The sequence below is a fragment of the Episyrphus balteatus genome, chromosome 4 (assembly GCF_945859705.1).
Source record: "Episyrphus balteatus chromosome 4, idEpiBalt1.1, whole genome shotgun sequence".
NCBI classification, from domain to species: Eukaryota; Metazoa; Arthropoda; class Insecta; order Diptera; family Syrphidae; genus Episyrphus; species Episyrphus balteatus.
The window spans coordinates 1,497,170-1,522,010 of NC_079137.1; the positions used below are offsets into that span (position 1 = coordinate 1,497,170).

The 24,841-nt window shown below is 32.5% G+C and overlaps 1 protein-coding gene across 3 annotated transcripts in view; it reads right to left on the reverse strand.

Annotated features, from left to right (window-relative positions):
* The window catches only part of LOC129917785 (unconventional myosin-XVIIIa), a 154,438-nt gene that overhangs the window by 71,352 nt on the left and 58,245 nt on the right, over nt 1-24,841 (reverse strand). For 2 of the 3 annotated variants that reach the window (XM_055997931.1, XM_055997928.1), the window contains 6 exons: nt 6,563-6,931; nt 6,298-6,484; nt 5,946-6,112; nt 5,551-5,863; nt 4,321-5,492; nt 4,057-4,248 (listed from right to left, as the gene is read on the reverse strand). In XM_055997931.1, coding sequence (XP_055853906.1) covers nt 4,057-4,248; nt 4,321-5,492; nt 5,551-5,863; nt 5,946-6,112; nt 6,298-6,484; nt 6,563-6,931 — 2,400 coding nt within the window. Of the gene's footprint in view, nt 1-4,056; nt 4,249-4,320; nt 5,493-5,550; nt 5,864-5,945; nt 6,113-6,297; nt 6,485-6,562; nt 6,932-23,085; nt 24,263-24,841 lie in introns of those variants that run through there. The other variant, XM_055997930.1, reaches the window with a different exon arrangement.

Genomic DNA, 24,841 nt, shown 5'->3' on the forward strand with positions numbered 1-24,841 from the left:
GAAGAATTGGACCAGTCTGGTAATTCTCCGAGCATTTCGACAAAATATTTAAATAGCAAGCAACATAAACCAAAAGGATGTATTTCTTCGTTTGGGCCTAATTATATGGCAAGGTGATGTACAACACCATCATCTGGTTTCCTTTATCAATTTCCATTAGGTCGACTTAATATCTTCACCGGTAATTGCAACAAAAGATAGAAAAGCATAGAAGGTAATTATCCCTGAACAGGGATGTACATTGTACATGCTCATACACAATGGCTCGTATGCAGAAAAAATGAGCTTAAGCTCTTTTCTCACATTTTCTTGAGGTCGATCTCATTTTATTGAAATCTCATCTGTCCACTGAGAAGTGAGAAAGAGCTTAAGCTCATTTTTTTGCATATGACCTAATATCTGTGCATACATTCCACACAAAATAAACACCCAACGGAGAACTCACCAATTCACCCCCTTGCTACCCTAGAAAATCGAATACGGGAAAATTACAGATAACTCAACTTGGATGTATAGCTTATTATGTACCTGCAACAAATAAAATTTGTTGAAAATAATCTAAAAATCATCAAAAAGAAATTTTAACAATTAAATTTAATCCCAAAAACTTTATTTTGTAACAATGTGACTACGACACAAACAAATAAGCATCTCACCAGCACATACATTTTATTTTAAATCAAGAAAAGGTATTCCTATACAAGCATTTCTTATTTGGGATAAGATGAACGTAAATGAGTTGGCTGAGGTGAGTTGTACAGAGTTGAGCTCAGTTAAAAAAAACACTGGACCTCTTCAAAATTGGTTTAGTTTGTAATGCCTAGCTTTTTACTTTAAATATTAAATCAGAAGAACGAAATTTTCAAAGGAAATGTTTTTTCTCAACAAACTGTCTTCGAGACATTTGCATAAAAGGCTTTGGTTCCATGCACCCTTTTCAATTAATGAAGACGAAGAGGGACTCATATTTACAATATTCATGTCGAAACGAAACGATATTCTGGTCGTTACTCAGCAAAACAAAAACTTAAATAGACAATTCTATTCCTAACTAACAAACAAAAAACTCCTTTACCCAAACGTTGCAGCTGATTTGCCAATAGCCAAAACAAATAACCAGAAAAAAACAGAGTTTTAAAGAAAATCTAAGTTCATTGAACTAAAACAAACAGTAATCAATTCTTTTTTTGTCTTTTCCATGTCGCCCACCCATTCATTATTATTATTATTTTTTTTTTTCTATTCATTCCAAAGCAATGATGAAAGAAAACTCCTCACTGAATAATAAAATCTGCACAACAAAAAATATTTGTCCACCTGCAGCTCAACTATCTACTAAACAAGCAAACAAAAATAAAAAAAATTAAACATTCAGAACATGAATGGAATAAAAAATCTAAAAAATGTAGATACCTTTAGTAGCTAAGCAACTTAAACAACAACACCCAAACTCAGTAAAAGAAAGTATCTCTTTTACTCTTTGTGCTAAAAGGTCTAATTGTGATTTTAATTTATTGGATATATGAAAAAGAAGCTTAACTTTAAAATTTCACCTTCTTTCAAAACTAACAACAACAACAATACCAACAAGTTGAAAGGTATTTTTCTCTGAGAGTTAAAATTTTTCCTCGAAAATTCCTCCATTCATACAGGATTTTAGCTAAGACACATTTCCACACATTATTTTTTTTAAACTAACAGATAGAAAGATTCATCCAATCTGATAGTAGTCATGGTCTTCGTCGTCGTCGCCAACAGCGGCGTCGTCTTCTTCTTCTCCACCAAACACACTCGAGACAAACAAAATCACACAAAACACAAAAATTTGTATCTCTCTCAAATTGTTGTTTATCTCTTTGAATAAACCGGCGGCTCACAAAGTATTGTTAGATTTTCTGTCTGTCTGTTCGCATCTTTTCATTGTGTTGTCGTCTTGTCGTTTGGCGCATTTGCAGCAGTTTGCAAAATGCAAACAAACGAAAAAACAATAAAAACCCAGCGAGCGACCATTTAGAGGCTACGACACCTTATTGACTTGTGTCGCGCCCGTGGCGGCCTCAAGTCTTACAAACAGCGAAAGTTGAGATAGATTTTTGCTACCGATTTAGCTACCACCGTAGGGTCATAAACTATATTTCGTGTTATCGTTTCAATTATCCGATGAGTAGATTCAGTTACACACACCTTTCCCCTCAGTTAAACGACTGAAAAACACGACAACATCTATTCGATCCCATTAGGGAATTTTTGAAACCAAAAACAATACAAATTAACGGTTTCACTTTAGCTTCAAGAAGTGATGAAGCGATGAAATATAATTATTTTCAAGCTGTTGACTTTAGTAATTGGAGCTTTGAGCGTGTTTCGATCTTAATTACTAACTTACTGTCGTCGGTCACCTCGGAGTGTGTCATTTGAAGTTGATACTTATTTTTGTTTTAATGAAATCAATTAAATTCGAAATCAATTAAGAATAAAATGAATTGTAACAATAATCATGAAATAAAAAAAAAAAAAAAGGAGGTGATACTTGAATACATTTTTTGAATCGATAAAGATCTGAAAGAATGGCTCCAACTATGTCAATGTCCACTTAGTAGAGTTTCTTTTCTACTGGAGAAGAAAATAATTGTTTGCTGGATAAAAATACAATATTTATGAAAGAAGTGTTCTTAATAATGGAGATAAAGAATTGTTTCTAAGAACACGAGAAGAACATTTTTAGTGTCTTCTGTGGTTGAGAGATGTAATGAAAAATTTAAAAATACACAGATAACTTGGAACTGATTCATAATGATTCAATCATAAATGTGGTTTCCGTTGAAAATTCTTCAAAACTGAATCATATTCGTGTTACGCACAATTTTTGTAGAAGAAACTGAAACAAGCAAAAATAATTGCAACAATCTGAAGATAATGGGAGTCTAGAGTAATTCCTCTGTTGTTGTCCTACATTATCTCATCTAGAAAATAAATTTTATACATAAACTCATTTTATCTCTCTTATTCACTTGCTAACTAAACAAAAGCTCAATAACTAATGAGCCGTTTTTAATCAAAATTGGTATAATTTTCCCTGAGGAATGTCCAAACAATATGAGGTTTACAAATGTTCTCTTTGGCTTTTCCAAACCCTTCATTTAGCGAAATTTTAAAAATGCATTATCGAGTATACTGTCAAGAAGCTCAAAATTTAATTGCATAGTGGTCGATAAACTTCTTCAGGGCTCATAAAGTAAAAACTTGTTTGAACGAATTGTAAAAATTTCTTATTTTTTACGTTTTCCGTTTTCATTTAAAAGACGCGGTTGAAATGATTTTCAAGAAGATTTTCGCTTGCACGAGTCTTGCTTCCCAATGATATCCCAAATTATTTGAACTATGTTTATAATATTTGTTTCCTACTAAACAGCACTGAAGCTTTTAATCAAATAAGTCATTCGTTGTAAGAAAATGAGGCCGTAACTTTTTCCAACCCCAAAACGACTAACCTCAAACACGTCGGTGAAAAAAAAGCAACAACCGCAGATCATCTTCAGAATAGCTTACTATCTATATATACTATGGCAATTGATGTTGGAACGGATTCAACCGCGCGAAATTCATGTTTAAAATTTGACTGCCAACAAAAACCTCCGAAAAGTAGGAAAAAGAAAGAAAGTTTTTAAAATTTTAAATTTAATCTTTGCAGAGGAATTTCTTCCCAGGTCTTCATTTTGGTCCTTTTGCCTTATTACGATTGATTCTAATGCCTTCACTAAAGACTGCATCCTCGCATATTGAAAACCCAACAGATATAACTTTAAATTTAAATACAACGTTCATTCACAATAGAAAATAAAAACTTATTATAAACACACACCATATTTAGTGAAGACAAACACCTTTAAGAAATGTTGATCAATCAAAATTGCATACTTTTAAGTGTGTTTATAGCCTAACACTATGCAACGTTTTATACACTAATTTGTCTCGAATTCCATATAAAACCGTATTCGTTGGTTCGTTTTTTTTTTAAGTCAAAATATAAAATAATACAAAAATTAAATCACTTACCTGACTAGGCCCGATTCTATATGTAGATGGGTCAATTTCATTTGCCATCAATATCTGTTCCACAGTAACATCTTTTGACATTGAAACATCACCAAGTAAACCAAATCGACGTACAAATTCATTTAAAGGAACTGATTCGGGGAAGCCCAATCGATGCAAACGTGCTGCTTCTAATAATTGTGAGCCACGAATCTTAAATTGAAAGAAAAAGTCATTAATTTCTCTTCAAGATTTGATATTTTTTTTTTTTTTTTTCAAACTTACTTGACTTCTTAACAAAGGAACATTAACCATCTCTTCGGAGGAATTCTGTAATGAATTTATAGGCGAACTTGCCGTTGAATTAGAATTCAAACCAGCATTATGTTGCAGCAAATAGCAATGGACAAAATGTGTTCCAGTGCGTCTCAATGTGTCAATGACTCCATCGACAGTGAATTTCATTTGTAACATTACCGAATTCCTTTTTACACCTGCCGATGTGAACGATCGTCGAATACTCGAAACTCTTCTCAACGACTGTGTACCTTCCAGACCGACTATCGAGCCACAGAATACCATTCCATTGCCTCGAGTTAATGACCCAACATACAATCGATTGATTTCATCTTTGGAACTGTCTTGAAGTAACGAAACAGCATTTCGAATCGATGGATGCTCTCGACTATGCTTAAGCCATCCATGGGCACTGTACAAAACTGGATTTGTCCCTTGCAAATGTTGAAGTATGAATTGTTTCATACCACTGGCTTTTCGAATGAGATGTTGATGTTCCCGGTCGCCATAGTGAGAGAATAGTCTCTCTAGGAAACTGTCATCATTTGAATTAGGATACATAGACTCTTCGTCAAGTAACCAAAGTAATCCCCGACGATCTTGCTCACGTAAATCTCTCTGCGATGTTCGAACAACATGATTCTGGGGAGCTTTGTCAATGAGAGATACCAATGGACCAGGATGAGACTCTGGTAGACCTTCGGTATCTATTTCAACGAGTTCTTGAGCATAACGATCTCTTGGAGCAACCAGAGTCATATGATGGAAGAGTAATTGCAGTCGCTCCTGCAGGTAATTGTGACGCAAGTCAGACAGTGAAGCTCCTGTTTGAACTCCACAACTGGCCGGATTCTGAAATCCTGGTGTATCAACTAACAAAATCGATGCAATTGTGTGAGTTGATGTGCAAATTGATTTGTTAATCAAAGCCGATACAGCTGACATAGCCTCGGCATACAGACCAACCACCAAACCCTCCAAACTCTCCCAAGCAATGTCAGTGCTGTCATTTGGAGACTTAGCTGGACTAGAACCACCTTGGGTATTGAGAGCAAATGCAGCGGCTTGGAGATCCTCAAAGGAAATTCCGAGAAGAGCCGAAGCTTTTCGGGCTGCCGATGGATTGGCAAACTGTATTCGAGCTGTAGGACCTGATCCAACTGAAAATGAAGAAAATGTACATTAGTTTAAATCTGGGAAGGTAAAAGCTCTACTTACGTTTGGTAACTCCAGCAATGCCCAAATGATAAATCGATGCCAATATCGTCCAAATCCCCTTAACAGCTATTGGATCGATATTCAAAGTATCAAAAGCCGATGCTGTTCGTGTGAATTCCGATGCAGCACGATGACGATCTTCAAGTTTTTGTGACAACGACACAAACGGATGATTATCTTCTGATGAAATATTTTCCAAGTAAAGTTCTTTTTGCAATTGACCTTCAGCTCCAGCTAAAAGTCTGGTCATAATATGAAAACTATGTTCGTTCATGTAACGCCTGCCTGCTCTTTGACGTTCTGGTAATAAAACCTACGCAGAAAAATATGAACAATGGAAAAGTTGTCACATTGAATTTGTGTGCAAAGAGAGGGAGTTATTAAAAATCATTTACCTGAACCGATGCGGATGCAATCTGTCCACTTTGATCAAAGTCAAGACTTAATATCTGAGTGAATCGTGTGGCATTCGAGTTGAGACTAGTTTTAGTGTTGCCAAAGGCTTCGAGAATTGTATTAATGGCATTTACTTTTTCGGCAGTGAGTAGTTTATTACAAGAACCTGCAAATTGATAAAAGAAAATAGGGGTCATTTGAGGATAGAATGCATCATCATCTAAGAGGATATGAGTCATCATATCGGTTGGTGTTATTATCCCACCCAAAAGACAATATCCTGACCGCCCAATCTATAACAACCTAAACAAATTTACAAAAAAAAAACCCTCAACCCACTTGTACACTTACCAGCAGCTAATGCCAAATAATATAAAGCATGTTTGAAACTTGTTGTTTTTCCAGAACCAGATCTTCCCATGAATATCAAACTTTGATCGCGACGTGTCTCTAGCATTGTCCTGTAGGCGGTTTGTGCTAAAGAATAAACATGTGGAGGCATATCCTCTGTTTTGCATCCACGGAACATGGACACTACCTGAAAAGAACACAGAGATCGAATAGGGATAAAGAAAAAGAATTGAATATTAGAAGGCGACGATGACGATGATCATACCTTTTCTGAATATAAAGAAAGTGGTGCCATTGGATTGACTACCATTAATATGGGACCAGCTTTAGTATGAATTAAATTACTGGCGTATCTTTGACGTAAACAATGCAAAACAGACGCCTCGTTGAGATGTTTTAGCTGACAGATGTCCTCAACCAAATCCAATGAGGTTGGATTTGATTTTTCAATATCATCTTCGTCGACGGTTAGCTCTTCGCCATTGTGCATAAGTTGAACGATAATTTTGTGATGATGATCGATGGATGGATCTTTTTGTTGAGGTAATTTGATGGCAGCGCAGAAGCCACCACGATGCACCAACCATACTTGTTCACCAGCAGCAACTGAGTGGGAATCATCATTAAATTGGGACTGTTAACGAGAAAAAAGAAAGAAATTGTTATTTATTTGAATTTGTTTATAGTTTGTGATAAATCATTTAACTTCTAATAAAACAAAGCCTAACGGTTGAGTGGAATTATTGAAATTTCGAGTTTTCGAATAACTAAAAAGTAACCTACCTATAACTTATTACTCCTTTTTTTAATATTGTACGCTCTAATATCTTTCGGGTTCAGAACAAGGAATTTTAAGGACTCTGATAAAGTTGAAAAAAAACTTAGGATGGCCTCTAGCTTTTGAGGCAAAGCTTGAAGCAAAGAGTGAATACTTTGAAGTCGAAACAATTAACATTCGACATTTACCCCCGAATAGTCTAAGAGCCCACAGAAAATTTTGGGAGTGGAGGTATAACCAAAATGTGAGTATGCAGTTTTATAGCCTTATTCATTCTAATAACGAAAAAGATTTGTTTTGTTTGAGCAACAAAACTTGAAAGGAGTCGACGAGACTTAACGTTAATAAATCAAAGACGATTTCCATAGCGGAAGAAGATTAAAAATTCATTCTAAGGAAGGTTCTAAGGAATAGGCCATTGAGAGGTAAAAATCAAGTAAAGAACGAACAATGGTTCATGAAGACCGATTGTATAACGTAGGAATTGTATGATTCTTAAATCATCATCAAAACTCAACAATGGATTTGTTTAAGGAGATGCGTAGTGTATATGTATCAGATAATGAACGAATGTAGCGAATCAAATGCGAATTGGGTTATTTATGGATGAGACGCTTTAACTGAAATAAGTGAATAATTTGTATGGTCTTGTTGAACAAATGTGAAGTTATTGGTAGGGTTCAACGCAGGCCACCAAAACTGTTCTGAATTTTTAGAGGCTCTGATTGGTCAGACCCAAAAGTCACCTTAATGTAACTTTTTTGACAAATAATCAACCCTTAAAAATTCAGAACTTAAGTTGACGTGCTGAACCCGGCCATCTGCGAACGAAATGGTTCTGCAAAACTTTGTACCGCCAGCGTGAACCGGAACCAATTTATATAAGAAAAATTCTCAGAAATTTCTTCGACTTTTCGCCGTTCTACTTGACGAAAAAGTAACGAGTTTTAAGCTAAAAGGGAACGAAAAACCGGCTTCCAATGGAATATACATATGTATTAATTCAAGAACGTTCAACTCCAGTGAGAAACTTACAGGAAAGCTTGAAAAAAAGACTATTATTTTAACGTGAGTACCTAATAAATTGGAGATTAATTCAAATTTTTCGATTTTTGTTTCTAAATTCTTCAACTTGATGAAAAGTTGAACAAATTATTTAATATTATTTAACTTGTATACCCAAGTCTCATTGAAAGTATTAACTACTCCTCTCCAAAAGTATTAATGCTGTCGAAACTGGAATTTATGTCCTAAAAGAGTTCAAAATCTTCTTTTTAAGTTTTCACTGGTTATTAATTGCAATATCTCTATACGAAATCTAAGTTTTTTTAGTTTCACCTCTTGTATCAAAAGGAAAGGTTCTATGAGGAAGAGTTCAGTGTTGAGTGAGACATGCAATTCTTCGCACTATTGCATGTAAAATCTACCTCTCATTCAAGCTACATTCTATAAAAGAATCGTGTGACTCTAAAAAAAACTTTGTATTGAAATATTTATTTAAATAGAACATCAATTTAGCTGTAAATTAATTAGAACACCAAGTAATTATGTAGTGTTATTATATTCTTCCTATACAATTTGGCGCTTCCATTAAAATTTTTCTACACTTCTTTTCCATAAAATGTTCTTTTTTTTTTGCGTTGTTGTTTTTATTTTAAAGTAGAAAATGCATGCCAGAGGCACATATTATTGCATCGATCGGTTCCAGCGAGAGAGATATTATTTATCTTCCCTCGCAACGAGTTCACCAATCTTTATAAATACAGACCTACTGAGCGATCGCGTACACAAGCTAGGATGAGTGTTCTTACGCAATATTTTGATTGCAATCAACATGGGGCATTTCATGAAGCTTGATGGTTGGCGTACAAAAACAAACAAATAAAAAAAAAAAAAACACACAACTAAATGCCGGGTCCACCACACCACGTCAACTCCTAATAGTTCGACGACCATATGCCTCGTCGAAAAACTATTTTGCTCCAAAATGCTTTCGATAGACATCATGGAGGAGGAACTTCCGTAATATTCAATATTAAATGTAGCTGACATATTTTTGACGATATGACGACGACCAAGACGATGATGATGATTATGATGATGATGACGGGCCATGATGATGAGAAATGTATGTTCAAAAAAATTTATAATAATAATAATAGTGGTCCACTGTGGTGGTAGTGGCAATAGATTTATGTATCAAGAAGAACATGATGGTGTATGAGGCGAGTAATTTTTAAAATCACAACTTTATCGCCCCAGCACAGTTAATAATATGGATGATGTTCGCAGGAGAAAGTTATAAATATGATGCTGGAATAGGGTAGACTGAGATTCATTGGGGTCATTTTTGTTTGATTTCGACAAATTTTCTGAAAGAGTGTAAAGATTGATAAGTGGGGTCAAGTTTTTGTGATGTGATTTTTATAGGGAAAAGGCAGAATTGATTTGATATTTTGACATCATCGACACTTTCAAGTTGACTTTAGCTTGAAAGTCAATGATGTTGAATCAGAGGGCCTACATTTGACTGTAGGTCCCCAACCGTCTTTTCAAACAAATTACTATTTTATTGATCTGTAATTTTGGGGATTGGTCAAGTTGAGATAAATCAATTTTGGGAATGACTATAAGAAGGGCCAAGGCCTTGTGACTTACAACTATCAAATATTCTTGTGTGTCTATTAATGTTTTGCAAGAATGGAAGGGAACTACGAATTTCTACCGAGTCGAACCGTTTAAGCGGAAACGACTTGTAATATTGGAGGTTTTGTCAAATTCCTCGCAAATGGTAGAATCCTTGAACAAAAATGTCTAGGTGGTGGAGGCTAGATTTGAACCCAAAACCCGTAGCGTGACAGTCTATCGCATTTATTACACGTGAGGCCCAACAAAAACTAGTACGACTCTGAATAAAGTAAACACAATTTGTATTCCTGTAAAACTTGACAACTTATTAAAAATGACTAATTTCCAGCATTCTGGCTTTACTTAAAATAAAAAATAAAAAATCATATTCAACAAACTTATGTAAGTCTTAAGACTTTAGCCAGTCTCATGTGTGTACCTTGGAGTAACAATTTGCGATCTGCCAACACAACTCTTCCAATAAATCCATTCTCAAATAAAATTGATCGAAGTTTATTGCAATTAATTCTTCCACCGCACACCAACTGATTTTATACATTTTTTCCGTGCAATTCTACTGCATCTTTGTGTTCAAGAGTTTTGCAATCATAAAGATGCAATAGCGAATTTATTTGTTGGTTTAATTTTTTTGCACATTCTCTGATATATGAAAAATAATTACCAAAGTCATAGCATTTTTGGATTTGATATTCAATTAATACACTTGTAATTGAAGTAATGTTGACAATTTCGTCTTATTTTATATTATTTTTATTAACTTGGGAATGGGAGAAATTTTCAAAAAACAGTTTCGAAGTGAAATTAAAATTATATAACACATCTCAGAATTTTTGTAATAGGAAATAAAGTTATAATATGGATTCTTGTGTCTTACGTTCCACATATTCCATTTGAGTTTTTTAGGGCTACTTTTAGTTTTTCGCTTTCAAAAAAGATTAAATGGGACATAAGATATTGTGGAACGTATTTTTTGTTTTTCATTTCACGTGGTACAAGCAGTAGCATTAGATGTAAAAGTGAATACGTTCCACAATTCGTTTCGAAAAACCAGTGCATTTTTATTCTTGGAGTTTTATTGCAATAGATAAATGCAAAACTATTCAGTACAAACAGATTTTCTTCAATCGCACTTCAGAATGTGGAATGAATTACTTTGCTTTAAAACTTCAACGATTTTGACATTTAAAACTTGAAAACCGATTTATATTGGTTTGTTTTATTCAATTCTTCCCTTCTTCCACTTCATTTGCATGTTTTGAGCTTCAAAATCAGTTTTTCTCAACTGATTGATTGTGGAACGTATTTAAAAAAAAAATAAGAAAACGACAAAAAGCTTAACTTAATGAAGACAGTAAATTTTCTTTAAACAACCACTGTATAAAATACAATGCAGATGGCAGAGAAATTATCGATTGTCATTAATTTCAATATGAGAAGCAAACAAAATAAAAACCAGCTTCAAACCAGCATTAAAGTGTCTGCATTTTTGTATTCACTTTGATATTGGAAAAAAAAGAGAGGTAAACAAAAATTGATAGCAGCTATTAATAGGCAACGAAAAGATACATAAATAAATGCTATGCAGGCCGCCATCTCAAGGCTAAAATAACTCTTGACCACCAAAATATATTTATTTTTTCTGAATTCAATCTCATTAAGGTTTTTATTTATTTTTATTTTATCTTTTTCTTATTGATTATCATAATTATCAATAAAAGTGTGCGAGCTTTTGATTAAATTTAAAGAAAAAAAAAACGCCCTTTTTTCTGAATACTCTCAAGTCTCAAGATCTATTCAAAAACAACTTATATTCATTGATATATAGGTGTCAAGACTTGTAACAATAGTTTTAACCTTTGAACAGAGTAATTTTATTTTTATTATTACACAACACTATTGGTTATTAATTCGAATTCGAACCTACTAATCAATTTGGAATTGTTATATTTTTTTTCTTCTATTTTCTGTAATTATCTGGTCAATTAGTCACTCACATCACATCATACCTACATGTGACTTGTGTATTATTTTTATTTGTTGAGAAGAAAAAAAAAATGGATAACTATAAAGTGACCTCCATTTATATGATTAAGGCCGTTTTTCTTGGGATTTAAGTACCATAAAGGTAAGTTTCGGAATCGTAAACGAATCAATTTCGAAATATTGATCAGTGAATTCTTACATTTCGTCAAGTTTTCGATAACTTTTTCTTTGACAATCCCCGGGTTCAACGAAAACTACTTGAACTTAGGTCCTGAATTTTTAGAGGCTTTGATTGGCCAGATTTCATACAAAATTACGTGACTTTTGGTTCAGAGCGTTTAACCAGTCCCAACGAATCTATTGTTCATTAAATTAGATCAGAAGTTTAATTTTTGACATTTTTGCTAATACTCATCACACATCTGTCAAACGGTAAACAATGGGTAATCACGTTCAAAAAGGGAAGGGACTTATAAGTTAGTCAAGCTTTAGGTTTCTGATTGGTTACTTGTTAAAAAAATTTATTGGAGAGTTAACTAGAATTTTAGTCAAATAAATCTCTCCAGCTTGTTTTAACCGTCTACGAAGTCTCCGTTCCGAAAATGAATTTGTCAAAAATGTAGTCTCTAATGTTTTATGAATGTACCCAACTTCCAAATTCAACTTTCGAACGAAAAATTGAACACATCAAATTGGATGCGTTTAGAAACTATCGGGTAGTCAACTCTAGAAAGAATTCATGACCCAGTCTTGTTTCGAGTTGTTTTGATTTATCTCTCAAGCGAATATAAAATTTGAATTTTCGTTGCGCCATCTTTCGGCCAAAATTTCTTTTTATTTCGATTACAAAAATTCTGATGAATATTTTTTAGAAACATTTTCTTCCGGGTAAATGTTTACATTAACGTTTTTTTTTGTGTTTTTATTTCGTGTGTTTTTAAAATATCATCAACACGAGAAAAACGCGCAAAAGTTGGCGCCAAGTCATAAATGTTGGCATTAAACCAATTGAAGCGAGGTGGATGATGATGATGGTACTATTATACACTGTTTTGGGTCGCGTGCCTATCTCTCGCTCTCTTGAAGAATCTTCTTTTTCAAAACAACAACTGCCATCTGGGGATGTGTTATTTGTTGTTGTTGATATATAGTGTGGACAAGAATCTGACTCTAGTGACACTTGTCAGGGAGAGTTTTTGCAAACAAACAAAAGGGCAGAATTCTATCCCATTTTTATTATTTGCAACAAAACAAATGATTTTCTACATACTAACCTGCAGGGAACCTAACAAAACATAACAAAACATGGGAAAGACATGGCGTGCGTGTAGATTAAAAATAGGTTTTTTCTTCTCTTCTCGAAAAAAGAATTAGTCTAGACGTGCAGTAATGTGAAATTTATATGCCGTAAGATTTGTGCATTTAAAAGTGCAACAAATAATATGAAGAAGAAGTTTTTTTTTTGTATTTATTATTAATTTTCTTTTAGATTTAGGCAATCAGTTATGTTTCTTAAGATAAATAGGTCTTCCAAGATTGTGTATAAATATAAATTTAAAATCTTTTTAACTCTGGGGGGATTAGTACAAATTTATCGTCACAGTAAATTAATCTCGATTGCACTAGCTTGTCGTGAAGTCGGAATTCTGACAGAGTGGTATTTATAAGATTTACTCAGGCCATCCCTGTATATGAATATATGTCTTGAAAGTGAGGTGATAGTATAGATGTTTGTGAAATTGCCAAAACAATGATTTTCAATAATTAAGACGTACAAAATATCGTTAATCAGTTATTTGAAGATTGTTTTGTTAATGAAGCGTTCCCGGAATGACGATTTGGCCATTTTAATATTTTCACAATGTCAATCGAAATAATTTTTTGTGGTGAACTCGATTTTTTATCATGTATCTACAAAGAACTTACGATTTTAAACTATTAATCCAGATTATTCGTTCCCGGAATGACGCTCAATTGACTGACACAACGGCTTTTCAATATTTTTCCATTAATGTTGTAGTTGACTAAAAAGCCAAAACGGGCGTTCCCGGAATGACGCTAAGTCAACGCAACGCTTTTCAAATAGTTCTTAAACTTGCGAAGCCTTTTTTCAAAAAGACAGCTAACGGTCTCCTTGTGTGTAGTTGGAATATAATATACTGCCAAATGGTCATTTTTTTTTTTTTTTTTTGAAAACCAATAAAAGTCAGTTTATAATCTAAGGTTAAATTTGAAAAAAAAAAAAATAAATCTGCACACGTTCGATCTCCAACATAATTATCTTGACCATTCAATCATTCTGGTCGGTCGAAGCGCGGTATTTCTTTGCTTCACTTGAGTCTCTAATGGATTAACATTTTTTGCCTCCCCAAGTTGGCATATATGCAAGTTTTAAGAGGTGAGGTCGTATCATCTTTCCTTGTTTGCAGGCAGCCGTCTGTCTATACCGAACCGTCATACTTTTATGTTTTATTTTTTTTTTGTGTGTACAAATTGATTCTAAGGTATTCTTAAGGTGTGACTTAAGGTGGAATCGCCACAATTCGAAGGTCACATATATTCATTTTTAAAGATTTGTGTCAGGTACACGACACAACTAAAGATATTTATGTCTTCATTTTTTGGAGCATTTTCCATTAAAAAAATGAAGATTTATGAGATTTTGTTAAATGGTTGCCTCTCCTCATAAATCAAAGATTAGTTTAAAGCTTTTAGGAAATTCTAAGAATAACTTCAGTATAAGGAAACTTGTTCCTGATTTTTTTCATAATTATTTTAATTAGTTGAATTACAAAATCGATACTTTTTTTTAATGATTGAATTGAATGATATTACTTTGAAATCAAGAAGATATTTATTCGTAGATACTCTTTTGCATTGGAATAATTTTGCACTGAAGATTTCTTCATTATTTTTAAGTCCGAACATCAGCTGTCATATTTAATTGAAGACTTTACTATATAACTTGATGAGCGAAATGGGAAGTCGTGATGAACGAACGAAATTAATAATCCACTTGCATGCAGTGTGGATAGCTGATGGTGTCCAAGCCGTGCTGCCATAGCCACTGCATAGTAGAAAATACTATTTGAGATATTCAAACCAAAATGGGAATATTATTTTACGGTGGTCAAAAATAAGATTTTTAACTAATAACTTTTGTATTTTAATAAAAATTGCTTCATTCCTGGAACGCTTTAAAATAAAATTTATTAAGTTTCATACAAAAAAAAAGAGGTTTGATTCAATTCTTTAAGAGCTGTCAAGAATAAAATTTGGTGCTTTCGTGAAAATTGTGATGTGATGCGTTCCCGGAATATAGTGTTGGGTATTAATGTCATTTACTTTGTTAAAATGGTAAATATAAAAGTTTGATCTTAAAACGGACAAAAATATACAATATTAATATTAATACATTCTATTAATAGCGTTCCCGAAATGACAGTCAAATTTATTTTAAGTATTTTTTATCAAAATAAAACTTCCAAAAGCCGATAACCATTAAAAAAACGATAAGTTCACGTTTCAAATGCAAACTTTATGGATACGTTCACGGAATGACAATTTTTGATATATAACTTGAATTGAAAACAATATATATTTGCGAAAAGTAAAATAAAAGGCCACATGAATTTCTCATTTTCAATTATGAAAGCGTTCCCGGAACGATTATAAAAATTTTATAATCAGTATTGGAAAGTAAGATTTAGTTTTTACCGACTTCCAAAAAGGAGGAGGTATTCAATTCGTCTGTATTTTTTTTTTTTTTTTTTTTTTTATGTTTGTTACCGCATAACTTTGGACTGAGTGAACCAATTTTGATAATTCTTTTTGTATTGGAAAGCTGGTGGCTGCAGTGTGGTCCCATTTCAATTTCGTTCACTTTTAGCCACATGAACTATTTTAAAAACCATAAAACCCAGTTTTGATCCATGGAAGTCGGTTTGGTTTTTTTGCTAAAAATGATTATCATTATTTTAGTAAAAAAAATTTATTTTTAATAAGGGGCTTGGAGAATGTTGCACTCGAAATGAGTACTTTTAAGTTATTAAATTTTTTTTTTTAACTCCTATCTTTTTTGTCCCACTGTTTTACCGCCCAGAGGTAAATTTTCATATTTTGATGAAAACAAAAATTATCTCACTTTTTTTTTGTCTGATGAGGTTGGTCTCGAGGTATGTGATAAATTTCTTTGAAAATTTTATATAATTCCCGCAGCCAATTGTGGGTGATGAATAATTGTGATAGCTGTGTTGCATCCCGGTAGGCAATAGAGTTATTTTCCACTAATCAATCATAATATATTGGGTTGTTAAATGTTTTTGTGGTTGTTGTTATTGTGAAGAAATAAAGTTGAAAGCCGTTAATAAAGGGACACTAGAGAGGTTAATTTTACTATTAACGACGTCAAATTTTTTGTACTTGAAATAACGATTTTAAAATATTTCTTGCCAGTGAAAAATTGTGTAAAACAAATACTGGACTTTAGACTCTCACTTGAGGAACACCTAGTTCTTATAATTTCTGCGTTTATAAATTTCTACAATATTTAAAAAAAAATTGAAAAAAAAAACGAATTTTTAAACGCATCTTGAATGAATCTTAATTATTATTTTATATCCCCTTTAGAAGAGAAAAAAATCTAAATCTAATTGTTTTTTAATCTAATCAAACCCTCAATTATTATTTAATGATAAAAAAACTTGATTACTCAATCTTTTTCTAGGAAATAAAAGATTAAGGAAAACTTAGTTAATTGCGTTGAAAATGCTTCATTTTTTGTTTGTTTTTTTCATTTCATTAACAAACAAAGAAAACAAATCCTATAAGAAGTCTTCTGCATCTAAAAAAAAATACCTTAATTTGTCACTTTTATTGTAGTTTCGTTTTTGGTTTCATCATTCTAATTATAGAATGTAGTATTTGAATATCTGAAATGAAAATTGATTTTTTGAGCCTTGACTGTTCTAGAATATTTTGGTTTTAATAATTTAATAATTAAGAGACGACAAACTAATTTATTGCATTCATTTGATGGAAGATGAAAAAAGTTAGTGAATTTATGTTCTAAATCCATTGGAACCACCCTATTTAATGACTTAAATGTGCTTAGGGAAATATATGGAAAAATAAATTCTTCTTAATGTTTCAAATAGATTCCATTTTTGTTTTTGAACTTTATTCCTCTTTTTAAAAATTTGAGTTTTACAAATTTTCAAATTTTGTTTCCAGTTTTTGTTCTGTTAAATTTTGTAGAAAAAATACATTACTGACACAATACTTAATATAATTGAAGGAGAAAATAGAGTTTTCAGAAAGGTCTTAATTTTGATTTTAAGATCAGATATATGGCATTTTTGTTTAAAAAGTTATCTTTAACCGGAAACGCACATGCGGAACGGAATGAAACGTTAACGGCTTTTTTTTTTGAATATTTGTTATGGAAATTAATAACCCAATTTTAATAAATTCAAAATTTCCAGTTGTCTCAAAATATTGACAAGCTCCAGACGGTATTTCTATTTAATTATCTATTTTTTATCAGTGAAAGCTAATAAAATTCGTTTTCATTTTCAAAAAAGATGCATATTTTAACCTCAGATCTAACCCAAAAGTGTGAACCGCCTACACTTAAATTTTAAATTCATTCAACAAAAGAAAACAAAAGCGACACAATATACAATGTGACAATAATCTGTTTCTTATCAAAAGCTATTATAAATTGACCACACCTGGCCGCCAGAGTTCTCATTTTATCTAGATCGCATTTTGTTGTGATTTTATTGATGATATTGCATTATTGTACATAAAATTTGAATTAATTTTTAAATTAACATAATAATATTTTTTTTTTCTTCGAAGGTTTTTAATTTTTCTTGGTAGAAAAAAATATGTGTTGACATTTTCCTTTTGAGATAAAAGTTTTTATTAATGAAATTCAAAGAAAAAAAAAAAACAAGTTGCAAGTTTTAATTATTTATTTTTCTTTAAGAAAGGAGTTAAAAAAAAAATTAATTTATTCCTCCTATATACATTTTAGTTGAAAAGATTAATAACTAAATCTTTAATTTTTTCGCTTCAAAAAATGTAAAGATAAAAAAAGATTGATTAATTGGAAAGGTCGCTAACTTTTATGTTGTTCGTTCGTCTTTTATTTAAAACTATGTCTTTAGTTGTTTTGATTATTTTTTTTTTTTATTTTTTGTTTTGAATATTTAACAATATGCAAAAAAAAAAAATTGATATTTTTTTTTATATTTTGTTAATTATTCATCGAAAACCAAAGAATTAAGATATTAATAAATTGAAAAAAAGCTCATAAGGTATTTTCTCATTAATTTCAACACGAAAAATTGAACTTTCTGCCCGAAAGCATATTAAGATAGTTTGTTTTGTTTTTTTTTTTTTAAAGTATAAACACCCAAAGAGCGAAAGTAGCCTTGGGTGATTTTTAGTGAGGTATCTTCCACATAGTGACATTTGACTGAGCAACTATTTATAGGTTTAGGTTATGTTAACCTTGACCATTATTTAGTTCAGGGAGTTTTTAACATAACTGAAAGTTGTTTGTTTTTTTTTTTTTGAAATTATGATAAATTTCTGCACAAATAGTCATCATTTATCTTTTTTAAAAAACCTTTTTTTATGAGAAGTTAGCATTTTTATCTCTTCGGAATACCATAACAAAGTTTTTTATGAAAATCATAACGTTTTTGACAGATTGTATAAGGTTTCTTAAAACCATTATCGAATTAATGTAAGGCTTCGATAAGGCAGTTTATAGAAGTAAAATTAAGCAGGGAACTGCAGAAATATTTATTTATCAGTTTACTGACAGTTATATAGAGAAATTCCGTAAGAGCTTTAAAAGATATTTAACAGGGCTTACATTTTTAAAATTTTTGTTTATATCATAAAAAAATTTTCTCAAACCAACATGAATGCATTCAGGTTGCACTTTAAGAATTTGTGCAAAATGAATTTTATTTTTGACACATTGGCTTTTGCTTTAGATCATGGTATAAGAAGAGAAGGTATGATCATTAGAGTAGGCATTTTACAAAATTGAGTTTTTGACGTTTAATTTGGCACAGTCAAAAGCAACAACAATTTACCAGACAAATTTTTAAACAACAACAATTTCAATGGTGCAGCTGCAAAAAACTTAGGAAGCCATCTTTTTTTTTCTTTCATCTGACAGTTCTCGATACAGACTTTCTTCGCGTGATCATACCTTGTCTTCTTATAACCAGACAGATCGGTTGCATTCAGGTCAAACATTAAAAATTTATAAACGCCATCTTGAATTTACATTCACGTTACTTTACGTTGTTTAACACATTAACATTTGCTTTAGATGAGCACCGGTCAGATCAGTTATTCTTTCCAAAAAAAAATTTAAAAACATATAAACTATTTTCGTTTTGACGTTTTAAGTCTTTATCTGTTCTAAACCTGTTGGAATTTAAAAAAATTAAGCTCCTTTTGCAAACACAAAAACCCTGTTAGTAAAAAAAGTAAATCCTTATATAAATTAAGTAAATCTGAACTTGAAATACATATCCGTTTTTCCACTTTAAATGTCAAATTTGTCTTCTATCTTAGAAAGTTATTTTTGAAAATAAAATTCAACAAACACAAAAAAAAAAACATGTCAAAAGTTGAGTACATAATGTAGCTTATTAGAGTGTCTTTCAACATTTCTAATATTTCCTCGTCTTATTACATTCTTTTCTTATACAAAATGAATATAAGAAAAAAAAAAAAACAGGAAATGCACTGACATTTCTATCCAATATCCAACTATATGGGGGGAGACCTAAATTTCATTCCTCCCAACCAACCCTCAAACCCTATCCATTCTCCCCATTAACTATCCCCCCATCTTGCTATGTGATATAGTAGTTTTGGAAAGAACTAAGTATGTTTTTTTTTTTGATATAAGAACTTTTGCGGTGTAAAAACATTCTTCCCGATTATCTTCTATCCTTTTTTTTCGTTTTGTTGTTGTTGTATTTCTTCATCGTTCTTCTTCTTTTTTTCCATAATATGATGGTGGAGTATACATTCCGTACAACAAACTTGTAAGTAAAACGGCAGACAACTGCCATAAATCTCATTAAATCGTGTACGACAAATTTTTCCCTGTCCTATCGTCGCGTCGCGTCGGTCGCGTCTCCCGAAATAACTTACTTCACATGGAGAAGACATAGTATATAAATTTTATGTATGGATGCAATAAGGTAGCGGATTTTCTCAGAAGCAAAAGATAAAGTGGGCGCTAAATTTTTAAAATATAGATAAAACATGAAAGAGTCTTAAAACTTTTAACAAAATTCTTAAAACAAAAAAAAATTTTGTTTTTAATTTTTTTTTTTTTAATAACCCATCTGACCGGTGCCCATCTAAAGCAAGGGTTAATGTGTCAAACAACGTGAATGTAAATTCAAGATGGCGTTCATAAATTCTTATACCCCGTTTGTATGGCGATTTGAATCCGAATTGAATCAGGATTTAGGTCTATATATACCTGAATCGAATTGAATCCGGATTTGTCGATCCGATCCGACTGGGGGAGCTGAATCGAATCGAAAATATGCATATATACCAAACGAATTGAATACTCGAGATATAATTTATGGTGGAAATTGTGTGTGATTGTCTTCTTATTTGAAAATTTTACTGTATGTATGTATTATGATATCTAGTTTTACTTGCACTTTGTTTTTGGTTAGATTTTTCTATTTTACTGCAAATATATTTAAAAGAAAAATTGTGTTTTCGATTCTATTTCAATTCGATTCCTCGATCTGGTACTTCCATATACCTGGATCGAAATTCCGATTCAGTTTCAATTCGATCTTTAAATCGGTCATACAAACGGGGTATTAATGTTTGATCTGAATGCAAACGATCTGTTTGGTTGCTTCTTGCTTATCTAAGGCATTAGTCAATATGTCAAAAATAAAACAAGATGGCGTTTATTTTCTACAAATTCTTAAGGTTCAACCTGAATGCGCCCATGTTTGTGCACTTTCGATGCTTTTATGTATATTCTTTTTTTTAACTTATTTTTCTCCATGTTTGTGCCTTGTTTTTCACAAGATTTTCCTTTCGATTTTCTGTTAAATTGGCCGATTCTTATTTTAAGCCACAAATCATGGAAGACACGCGGGAGCGGGTGGGAAAAATTGGATAGAACGTTATACGAAGTGCTTCTTCTTGGAGACTTTTTTTTTTTTGCTGTGTTCTTCTTTCAACAAGAACTCCCTCTGGCGGTATTTTGTGTTGTTGTTTTTTTTTGTTATTGAAGGTATATCTAGGTACAACCACGAGGCAACCAAACCAAACAGCAGCACCAACCGACCGACAGCAACAAGTCAGTCACGGTAATTTTCATATTCAGCGGAAATTAAAAGAAGCCGGATAATTATAAAATGTTAAATATAAAGATTAAGGCAGCAGCGAGACATATCTTAGATGCGCACACCGTGAAAATGTACACAAAAGTTTTGCGCGTCGTCCATATGTCAAAGCTGGAGTGGTGGTGAGTGGAGGATTGTGGGGGGGAGCGTTTGGGGGTAGATAAGCTACCGCAAAGGTGCGCATTAGGTTGGCATTCCTTTTAGCCCCTATAGACTCGCACTTTTTGTTGAATGAAGTTAATTGAAATTTGCGACAGATTCATGTTGGTTTTGTTGTTGTTTATTTTCTTTTGTTTTATTTCTGATGATGGTTTTGATGTTGCGATTATTTTCGTGTGGATTCAATTTTGTTATAGAGATGAAGAACATGGGCTAATGATGGGTGTCTTGAGTTAAGAACGTGAAATTTTTCAAATTTTTTTACGACAGAAAAAAAAAATGAAAAATTGTAGAAGAGATTTCGAATCGACAATAATAGAGTGGAAATGTTTTGATTTTGTACAAATTTTATGGAATGCAGAATTTTCGACTGACTGAATTTTCAAAAAACAGAATTTATAATTTATAGACTTTTAAGATACTGAATCACCAAGACTATGATGCAGATATTTAAATTTGAAATTCAAATTTAGTATTTTACACTGGGACCACATCATTTTTGATTTGTAAAAAATTTTAAAAAGAAAAATAATTTCAGAAGATCTAGAAAATTAGAATATATTTTTGGATCACAAAATTTTGGAAGTTCAAAATTAAAAAAAATATATATTAACTTCATTTTCCGGAAAGTTTCTCGAACACAGCTTTTTGAGAGTTTTGGATCGGGGACCAAATTAATTTCTACAAATACAAAATTTGATTTTTTTAATTAATTGGATGTAATGTTATTTTTGACCTTGTGTGGGAAGAGAATTTTGGATAATTTTTTACTTACAATATTTTGGACTGTCAAAATTTAAGAATTCAGAACTATGAATTGATAAAATTTGGATAAACGAATTTCAAGCGCCATCGAACTACTGTTTTAGATTCAAACATTTTTAATACATGTAATTTAAGATCTTTCTTCTATTGAACTCTGAACCATAAAATGTATTATTTTAGTAATTTTGAATTCTTAAAGCTTGGATTTGCAAATTTTGTTTGTGGAATTTGGACAAAATTTTCGAATAACAATCAAACAACAGAACTTCGGATTTATCATTATTTTTGGCCATAAAAATATGTTGACAATAGCAGTGAGTACAAAATTTGGGTCAGTATTATTTTTCCACAAAATTTTGGATCATACAATTTAGGGTTCCAATATTTGGATAATCTTTAATATAACTATGTATGATTTTCAGGCTTTTATCTTTTTTGGTCAAACTTTTAATAAATAAATATTTTAGCATGTACCAATTGTTTCTATTAGCATTTCTGGAACTAACAACATTTTAGACCCTACGAAAAATTTTGGGGATAGAGTTACTTATTTTTTTTTCTTCTGAGTTTCGATAGATTAACTTATTGAACTTAACTATTTTTATAAGGCAGATTCGGGAACATAAGTAGGCAAATGACCTTGTTCTGACTTCAACTTCTGTAAGTCTCCGTGGTTTTCAAATTTTGTTTTTATGGAACTTAGACCTTTTGGCCTAAATTTGAATCACTAAATTATTTTAAAGAAATTTAAGATCACAAAAATTCATTTTTTCTTGCAATATTTGATGAAAAAAATTGGACCTTAAGTGTTTTAGGTGGCATCATGAAATTTGGGATCACAGTCGTCTAAATAATTAAAAGTGAAAAAAAAAATCTAATTTGTACAGATTTTTGGATGAACGAATTTTGGACCGAAATGAACACTCGATTTTTTTGGTTTGAATCATGGAATTTCGGACAAAAAACTGACCAATTTTGACATTAACCCTTTGTTCAAGTCAATGTCAAAAATATAAATAAAAATCTTACCTGCTTTGCGATTGCCCCATCGAAACTTTTTAACAATCCACCGTTACTGCCTACACAACGCATAACCTGTGATTTCTCATACAACGCATTATAATCCACAGACTCCTTCCGACGCAACGAACTTCTCATCGAAGCCGTTCGATTGAAGCTATTCGTTCTCGAGGCAACAGCTGGCGAATTACCCCCACCACCAATACCATTTCTCGGACTACTAATACTGCTATTACTAGACGAAGTTACAATTTTATTCTTTGAAAAAACTCCTTGCCATGGCGGTTTGCTGCCCGCACTCATCAAAGTACTCAAAGCATTTCCATTTACAGTCGTTGTCGTCGTCGCAGTCGTTAACTGCCCTCGATTATTCTTCAGAACTCGAAAACTCCGATTACGTTGGAAATTCGATTTGTCATTGTTCAACGGCGATTGCTGACCACCTGGGCCGAGTTCTTTATCGCCATCACTGTACAATCGAGTACGACGTCGCTGCTGCAGCAAAGGCGATGAACGTCGTCGTTGATCGGTTTCATCGATTGATGGCGGTGGCACGAGTGTGTCAACGATCTTCTTCCGCCTTGAGCCCATCACTGGGGAATTCAATAAACTCAATTTGGTCGTTGCTATTGTCTTCATTTCTTGACCGTAACCATTGACTATGCCACCAACACCACCACTACCGCCACTTCCATTAATATTTGTCGGCGGTGGCTTCCGCAAGGCTTGATGATGGTTCTGAGACTGTTGTGGCTGATGGTTAGGATTGGGATTTAACTCATTAGAATTCCATGAAGAGTTCTCAGATCCGCTATCGCTTATGGTCTCCGAACTGACACTATTCTTCCGATGATGGTTTGTATTTGTGGTCGATGATGACGATGAGGGTGATGGGCTATGAACACCATGGAAATGATGGTTGTTTGAAGCAACAACGACGGTATTACTATGATGATGATGGTCTTGATGAATTTTATTGGTGACCACTTTGGATTTAAGTGTGCCACATGCGTGTGCCTTGCCCGTACATCCTCTATGGATTTCTGGCTTTAAACCAGAACCAGGTTTGTGCGGTGTCGAGGGTGATATTGATGAACGGAGCGATTGCTCAAATGATTTTGGTAGTATAAACATTTGTTTAAAAATCTTTTACACTCATTCAGTTTTTTCGTTTTTTTTTTTTTTGTTTCACTCACTCAAATGTAGAGTTTTTGTTTTTTTGTTTCTTTCTTTTTTTTTAATTACAAAGAAGAAGAAAAAACATTGTGTTTACATTTTTCGTTTAACACTTAGTGCCGGTTTGTTCACAGTCGATTATCTTTTAATCAAGGATTATTCCATACAAAAATCCTTGATTAAAAGATAATCGAGTGTCAACAAACCGGCCCTTAGTTCTATAAATAAAGGAAGTTTAAAGATATGGTGACTTTGTGTTTATAGTGTGGAGAGTTTTGAAGTGTATATCGGGGGTTTGAGGAAGAGTTACCTGATGTTGATAAAGATTGACAATCAATAAAAGATACCCTGCTGCTGCTGATGCCTAGGTTAAGTTTGTTTACATGAAGGAATTATCAATTAGAAGGGTAGTGGCGCTTATTTATCAACCAACAATGATAAAGATAATCTTGTAATGTTTCATGTTGGATCTTGGAACGACATCGACTACTAAGATATGAGATAGTACTTGAAATTCTATTGTTATTTCTCACACGGAGAAGAAAAAAAAATGCATTATGTATTAAGGAGGGGCGTTGTTAGGTAGGAA